The 8699-nt window shown below is 37.5% G+C and overlaps 1 protein-coding gene across 2 annotated transcripts; it reads left to right on the forward strand.

The window, feature by feature from the left end:
• The first annotated feature begins 509 nt into the window (after positions 1-509).
• LOC128031663 (signal peptide peptidase-like 2B) lies at positions 510-8522 on the forward strand. 2 transcript variants are annotated; one of them, XR_008188126.1, is made up of 15 exons: positions 510-671; positions 2615-2731; positions 2918-3100; positions 3184-3273; positions 3347-3486; positions 3607-3749; positions 3847-3943; positions 4019-4135; positions 4214-4295; positions 4381-4455; positions 4545-4607; positions 4707-4806; positions 5598-5675; positions 5869-6104; positions 7198-7345. XR_008188126.1 is itself a non-coding variant. In XM_052619996.1 (15 exons), the coding sequence occupies exons 1-15, from the start codon at positions 624-626 to the stop codon at positions 7369-7371; spliced, it is 1668 nt and encodes a 555-aa protein (XP_052475956.1). In that variant the 5' UTR covers positions 510-623; the 3' UTR covers positions 7372-8522. The 2 variants fall into 2 exon arrangements, 1 of the variants encoding a protein (XP_052475956.1); XM_052619996.1 differs by having other exon boundaries at positions 5869-6029; positions 7198-8522.
• Positions 8523-8699: the final 177 nt, after the last annotated feature.

Genomic DNA, 8699 nt, shown 5'->3' on the forward strand with positions numbered 1-8699 from the left:
GTGGCCAGTAAAGCCATCTTCTGTCATGTGAGAATATGCACATGTACAGATAATGTCTGTTAATGGAGAAGAAAAATTAATCACTTGAAAAATCCAATCACTTGTAGAGTCATTACAATTCCTTAATTCTTTTATAAAAATGGAAATGTATGTATTTATATGTTCTCTTCAAAATAACATTAGGAAAAACATTGAAATATTATATATAATATATAAAATATGATAATGTAAGCATATATATAATTAAAATAAAAGGAAACAACAAAAGCATAGATCAAAAACAAATGACAAGAAGCTGTGAAGTAGTTAGAAAAAAAATCAATCATCAAAGGGAAAAACAACAAAGGACTTAAATGCATTAGGCCTAATGGTTTTGAAAAACTGGTCGTAAAATATGATGTCACTAAAGAAATTACACAAATGGGGACTTTAAGAAGGGGAGGCGTGACTAAAACTTGATTGATTAGAGCGAAAGCCAATAGGCCAAGAGTGGACGATCGGAAGCGGACGAAGGTAGCCAATCGGCAACGTACTGCAAAATGTGGGCGGGATACGCTTAAACAGCTGATAGTTGAGTCGGAGAAAGGCAATGCAGATGAGGGAGACGACGACAATCAGGCATCATGCGATTTTTGTCAAGTCTCCTTTGGGCAGCTCTTTTGATTGAACAGGTAAGACGTAAGAAAACACAAAAGAATCCGTAAGGTTTTTGGTGTGTTCTTCAACAGGTCTATACCCAGTTTGTTTTATTTTCCCGATGATTAGTAGCTACATGCTATCTACGCTTAGCTTGCGGCGGACGTCAGTAGGATGTGCTCGTGCATGTCTCGGGGCCGCGTGGCCGAGTCCTCTCTCACTCCTGTTAACATGACACTGTTATTGAGAAACATAGACGACACTGATCAAACGAGCGACAAACTGTCATTTTCACTGGATTTATTTTAATTTGATTATTTATTTTGCAAGCAATGATACTGTAGACCGAAAATGTCAGTAATTTTACCGGTAAAATATTGTAAACATAAGTTAAAACCATTTCGTTTGAAAACTGTTACCTTACTATATACAGTACCTTATATTTTGTAGGAATTATGCATTTCCTGAAGAGGTTATTGTGATAGTAAGGCAGTATTTATAAATATTTAACCAGTGCCGGGCAGTAACTTGTTACAGTAAAAATATTACTTTTTACAGTAACTAGTAGTTTAAGTAATTACTAATAAGATTTAGTTTATAACATTACAGTTACCATCCATAAAACAGCTCGTTACTTAGTTATTTTGATGCCTCAACCCTTACTGATTTGAAATCCAACAATTCCTTTATTTTCATACTTTTCACAACTCGCTCAAGCACATGAAGTCACCAGTGCATCAGGAAAACTTGGAATATGGAAAAGCTTATTATTCAGGGGATGGGAATATTGTCATTACACTGATTTGATTTTGTCAGGACAAAAGGTGATCTGAACACAGATGTGTATGTTTGTTATGGCATTACTTTACTCTGGCATTACATGGCCACCCACATCCCTCTGATCCCAATATAAATTATATTACTATAATTATATATTTTATGAGCTTATGTGATTTCTTTGTATAAAATATTTTAAGGAAATATAATCATATAAGGGTAACATAAATTATAGTAACAATTAGCTTTAAGCTAAGCATAACAAATAATACAACACTTTCACCTTTAGTCACTATCCATCACCACTAAGTGTTTGTATAAACTTCTGACTTGCAATCCAGTGTAGCTTTTGTTCAAATGATGAGATATATTGCTAGTGACATTTTAGAAGAATTTTGAAATTATAGAATTTTGTTTAGATTTGAACAATGTTACAATGAGTATTACGTTGCATTTGATTTAATTTGGTTCATGTTTATAGATTTATTTTAGTGTCATATATTAACCTGATTATGTGTTGTGTTTGTGTGAGTGACAGCAAACTCTGTCTTTATGTAATAATTGTTCACAGTTGCTGGAAAGGCCAATTTTAATGATCTGTAAGTGATTGTATGGCTTTTTACTGTACTTTCATGGCCATTTCATTGTTCTTTTATTTTGTTATTATCAGATATATTTACTTCGATGTTATACGAACATGTAACGACACACAAACACACACACACACTCGCATACACATTTTGTGGGGAAGTCGTGGCTTAGTGGTTAGAGAGTTTGACTCCTAACCAGAGGGTTGTGGGTTTGAATCTCGGGCCAGCAATACCACGACCCTTGAGCAAGGCATCAAACCCCCAACTGCTCCGCGGACGCCGCAGCATAAATGGTGTGTGTTTACAGTGTGTGTGTTCACTGCTCTGTGTGTGTGCACTTTGGATTGGTTAAATGCAGAGCACGAATTCTGAGTATGGGTCACCATACTTGGCTGAATGTCACTTCACACACGCATATATGCATTCATGTTATTATTCATGCTTATAACATCATATAAATAATGAAACTCTAAAAACCTTTATGCAAGTTCACATTACCTATTTAGAACAGATGTATACATGCTTCTCTCCTTTTGCCAAGGTTCCCCTCTTTGCACAGCATTGTTATGCACAAACATGTTAACCTATGCAGTATCTGTTCTGATTCACAGGTTTTAGGTGAATATGGCATGGCACATTTCAGCGATGGGGGGAAAAGTAAAGGCAAAGATTACTGCATATTCTTCAACTCTCAGTGGGCTCGACTACCTCAGGACCTCAGTAAAGCAGTTAGTAGCGATTTAAATTTTATACACACACACAAATAGAAAGACCCATATCTCTTACTGATGGCTTTCAAATCAATTGCAGCATTTCCCACAAAACCTCTGTTGTATCTGAAAGTGCAGTTACAATTTGGATGCAATGTTTTACTACAGTGCTGCCACTCATTCACCCTGTATTGTTTTCCTCAGGCTCGGCTGCAGACCTACGATCTCACCACCTCTGTGCTGTGCTCCCCCTCTGATGTACCCGAGGGGGGCTTCCCAAACAGCATCCCAATGGTGATGAGAGGAAATTGCACTTTCTATGAGAAAGTCAGATTGGCCCAGATGAATGGTGCCAAAGGACTTCTGATTGTCAGCAAAGATAGACTGGTAACACATCATAACACCATTAATGGCATATAAACATCCATCATGAGTCACACATAAATGAACTTGTTTGAAATGATTTACAGACTCCACCCTCAGGCAACAAGTCCCAGTATGAGGAGATCGGCATCCCAGTGGCCTTGTTAAGCTATAAAGACATGCTGGACATCAGTAAAGTAAGTTCAGAATCACTTAAACGCATATCATTTTGTAATTACAAAGGCTACAACAACAAAAATGTGTTTCTAGACGTTTGAGGAGAAACGGCAGGTGGCCATGTACGCCCCCAATGAACCAGTGGTGGACTATAACATGGTGCTCATCTTCCTGATGGCGGTGGGCACAGTGGCTGTCGGAGGATACTGGGCTGGCAGCAGGGACATTAAAAAGTAAGAACTGTGCCCTTGTAACAGTGTGACACCTTGAGGCACAGGTTGCAAGATAAATGAGTGATAAAGCTGACAGCCTGCAGAACTGATTTAACTAAACTCCCATCTGTGTGCCTTTAGACGTTACATGAAGCACAAGAGAGACGACAGTGCTGAGAAACAAGACGAGGAGACCGTCGACGTCACCCCCATTATGATTTGTGTGTTTGTGGTCATGTGTTGCTCTATGCTGGTGCTCTTGTATTTCTTCTATGATCAATTGGGTAAATAGATGATTCGGTTGTTATTGTCTTTTAATAAACTGTCAGCATTTCGTTCGATCTCGATGATTTAATGTATTCCTCGCTCTGTCTCTCACAGTGTATATGACTATCGCCACGTTCTGTCTGGCATCCGCCGTTGGTCTGTACAGCTGTCTTTGGCCTTTTGTCCGAAGGATACCGTTTGGGAAATGCAGGTTAGAGATGTGCGTGAAAATACTAGATAAGATTCTTATTGGCTTTGTATTAAAGGAAATGCTTTGTGTTGACAGGATGCCTGAGAATAACCTGCCATACTGCCACAAGCGGCCACAGGTGCGCATGCTGATCCTTTCAGCCTTCTGTATAGGAGTCAGTGTCACTTGGGGAGTTTTCCGCAATGAAGACCAGTAAGAATAGTAAAAAAAACACACACTTAGGACACTTTCAGCAGTATTACAGTGTCTGATCAAATATCGTGTTCCCAGGTGGGCATGGATACTTCAGGATGCATTAGGCATCGTGTTCTGTCTCTACATGCTGAAAACAATCAGGCTTCCCACTTTCAAGGTGAGGTTAAATGTCGCTGGATGCTGCCAAGTTGCCAGCATTGCATCTTTAGGATGTGGAGATGATACATTTCCTCTCGTTGTAGGCCTGCACTCTTCTGCTGGTCGTGCTGTTCGTGTATGACGTGTTTTTTGTTTTCATAACACCGCTCTTAACTAAGGTATGAGATTTTTTTTAAACAAAAACTGATGGAATGATACAATAGAATTGTATATTATTTTGCATATTTTTGTGTGGTGTTATGTGCAGAGTGGGGAAAGTATCATGGTAGAGGTGGCAGCTGGTCCATCGGATTCCTCTACTCATGAGAAGGTAGGAAGGTGATTTCTTTTTTTTTTTTTATTTGCATACATTTAAATACGTATTTGTAATATTTTTTGGTGTCAAATTTGGCGCCTCTGTCTTCATTAGCTTCCCATGGTGCTGAAAGTGCCCAGGTTGAATTCATCTCCTCTGGTCCTGTGTGACCGGCCCTTCTCTCTCCTGGGCTTTGGGGATATCTTGGTACCAGGTAATGCATGATGAACAGATTTCCAGGGTTTAAGGAAAGAAAGCAGTGATGCACAAAAATATCTTTTTATTTCATTTTTATTTTTACCAAAAAGCAAAATAAGTGTTCATTTAGACGAAAATAAAGTTTGGCAATTGAACTTGGCATGCTGTTTAAGGTGTTGTGTTCGGTGATAATTTAAACCAGTCGCAGTAAAGATCTTCACAATAAGCCGTCTCTTTACGTTTAAGCCGAATGAAATTAAATCAAATTGAAGTCCGTAATGATTCTGCTCCTGTTTTATTTTTGTCGATGTCACAGCTTGGAGACGATTGTTGTGCAAAAGCTTTGCGTGCTTGTGACTTTTTAGCTCCGCCCACAGCACGCCTCCAGAAGCTCGACTGTTTTTATAGAGAAACGTAAAGCTACATCTGTCTTTTTGAAATCTGATAAAACTAAAGACTCTTCGGAGATCTGAAGGATGCAATAGGTACTCAAGATTAACATGATTGACCGAAACCCCGTTTGGTCAGTGGTTTTGGCCTTTACTATAATTTTATTGCAGAATATTTTTGGTTGCCGAAATTTTATTTTTTTCTTTGATATAAAATGAACATTTTAGGCAAATTTAGTTGTCTGACTCTGATAATCAAACCTGAAAAACAGATGTTATTCATGATATAGACAAAAATACTTCAAATAAACAATGATTTCATCGGATTTAGAATTCAGACTTCACCATCCTTCTGTTTTTTTGTTTTGCACTTTTAAGTCATCTTGCACTTTTTAATAATGTCCTTGTGTTTCTTCAGGTCTGCTGGTAGCATATTGTCACAGATTTGACATTCTCATGCAGACGTCTCGAATATATTTTCTGGCCTGCACTATTGGTAAGACACTGACTACCTTTTAAATTCAAACAATTTTAAACAATGTTGTATGTGGTAATACACTGGCTGATATCAACTTTATAGCAGTATTTTTATTTTCAAGCTTTTATTTAGTTTATCGTGGTATCTTTAACGCATGTACAGTATATTGTGCGTCTGATGTAAAGACACTGAATCTGATCTGTTTGTGTAGGCTATGGCATTGGTCTTCTCATCACATTTGTGGCTCTGGCAGTGATGCAGATGGGTCAGCCTGCCCTCTTATACCTTGTGCCTTGCACGCTCCTCACCAGCCTTGCGGTGGCACTGTGGCGCAAAGAACTGCCTTTGTTCTGGACAGGAAGTGGATTTGTGGTGAATACCAGTTTGATATGAGTGCCTTCTTCAGTCGGAAAAGTTCTAGGGTTATGTACAGTTACTAGACTTGCAGTTGAGTAAATTCACCCACGTGTTTTTGCTCCACTCTTAATTTGCTCTCATTTTTACTGTGGGTGTTTTCTTTAAAAGAGGGGTTCGGTGTCAACCTTTGGACTAAAACGGTCCTAATCACAAAATCTACATACTTTGATTGCACACGTTTGTTTAAAATGTTTCGTAATGTATACAGCGTAGATCCCTATGGCCCTGAATGGAAACTCCTGTATTAAAAGGAGATTTGTCAGAGATTATGAAGGCTTTAGACAAATGCCAGTTTGACTTATTTTATCCAGTTGTATTTCTTTAAACCTCAGTATGAGGAATTGCTGTTGCTGCTATACACAAGTTAAAACCAACGTTTGCTAAACAGCAGATCTCTCCTGTAGGTTTGGTAAGAGATCTGTGTGTGCTAGAAGAGGGCTTGTTTCATTTCCTCAGCTCTTTAGCAAACAGTGTTCAAGCTTTTCATCTAATAATGGGCCTGGAGATTTGTTGGTCTTGAGTTAATCTGTGGTGATTTCCTGTACGAGAAGACTCCGAGCCGTGTCATCTCCTCTGATTTTTCATTTCTTCACTAAGTTACAGATCAGAAGCCATTTTCTCATTCTCGCTCCTGAAGTGATTCTAACATTTTTCTTCTGCTTGAAATTGCAATCGCATTGGTATTACAGTCTATTTTATTATATACACTGCCATTCGAAAGGGGCTGTTTTTATTCATTTGGAAGAAGTCATCAAGTCTCCATTAATGTTTAAAATAATTGTTTTCTATTTGAATATATTTTGAAAATGTCATTTATTTCTGTAATGAAAAACCCAATGTTCTGCCCAATGTTTTTCAGGTCACTTTTTCTTCAGGATCCTTTGATGAATAGAAAGTAGATAAGCTTTTATCTGAATGCCTTGATCACTTTTTTTTGACGTGTCCTTGCTGAAAAAAATAAAAAAAATAATTCAAATTAATAAAGGTGTTTAAAAAACAATTACTGACCCTGAAATTGTGAATGGTAGTGTATATTTATGTAAAAGATTAAGCATTAATTTTTTTTTATTTTAATTGCAAATTGTGCTTCTATTTCATCATATGCGTCTCATTTCATCCTCAGCTGCCTCCCATTGTCATGGAACAAATCAACTGTACTCAAACCCCAGGACCGTCCACAGATGAGCCGCAGTCCAATCCTGAGCCGCCGGACTCTGAAACAACCAATCAGTGTGAGGACCCTCCTCCACCAGCACAAGAGGAAGTTTCACATCTTACAGATGGATCTACCACATAAAAACATTCTTTTTTGAAGTCAGTTATATATCTGACCATATACGTTATAGACTTGAGAAGAAATGAACATCTCAGTGCACTTGTTTTAAGCCATTGAAATTGTACAGGCCATTTGAATCGAGAAAGGAGGAAACACAACATCAGCTGTGCTTCATCCAGCATGCTTCAAGCTCACGTTTGGTGGCATTAGGAAGGCACTGAATCGACCGTTTTTATCTTCTTCACAAGGATCTCAGCTCCGAGTGTTATTTTTGGTCTCCCTCTTTTTTTTTTTTGTAAATTAAAATTCTCTTAGTACATAAAAACAAAGTGCAGCTAGACATTTTAAAACAAATGTCAAGAAAATTTAAGACAGCTCACTAAAAACATTTCTATTTGGCTTCCCGTTGATAATGCATTGCTGACAGGTTCTATCCTTGTCATAACAGTGCTGAAGTATTGCATCCTTTAAAATATGGTGCTAATAAGGACTGAATGAGCCAAAGGCTTTGAGAATAAAGGTTTATTAGTTTTAGATACAAATGCTGTGGGTTGATTAGATTGTTAATCAGAGCAGCACTGTTACACAAGGCCACATTATTAAACACAAACATCCTTGTTGGTCTGGAATGTGATTTCAGCTTTAGTTGCATTGAAATAGATAATATTCATATGCTCATGGCTTATTGAAAGCATTGTATTTAGAATGTGCTGTTAACTTGATGGAAGCGATGTTTGAGATTTCAAACTAAAAAGTGCAAAGATTTTTAAAAGAAATGCCGTTTTTAAGAAGAATTTCCTGCCCAACTTATTGAGTGACAGTCCTTCTGTTTTATAGTAGGATTTTTCTATTCATTGTACTTTTTAAAGTTGTTTTTCAGTGAAAGGTACTGATATTATTTTATCAGTATGATTTGTTTTAAGTTACATCCAGTTTATTTAAGAAGTTTATGTGGCACTGTTGTTTCATTGAAATCTTTTTGCCTTGGCTACAGTGTGTTTTGCTTTTATTGGGGCACTGTGATCATGTTTATTAATAGTCCTGATGTCTGGAGGTCGTGTGTCGTAGATCTTCAGTCTCATGTATGATGAAGCTTTCCATTAGAGATCAACGTGCTGTAAAAGTGTGGTTTTGAGAAATTAAGGAGCACATATTAAAGGAATAACGCATTATGTGGTGTTTAATGTGTTATCACTTGAGAAATACTCACTGGCAAAAAAAAATGTATGGTAAAATAGTTGAGTTCTTCTTCACACATTAAAAGCTAAGCAGTAAAATGTAGCAGTATAATTGTGGGTTATTTGTTTTCAAATTCTGAGTCATTGTGGTTGGGACCTACAAATAACCTT

This window comes from Carassius gibelio, chromosome A2 (assembly GCF_023724105.1).
Source record: "Carassius gibelio isolate Cgi1373 ecotype wild population from Czech Republic chromosome A2, carGib1.2-hapl.c, whole genome shotgun sequence".
Taxonomy (NCBI): Eukaryota; Metazoa; Chordata; class Actinopteri; order Cypriniformes; family Cyprinidae; genus Carassius; species Carassius gibelio.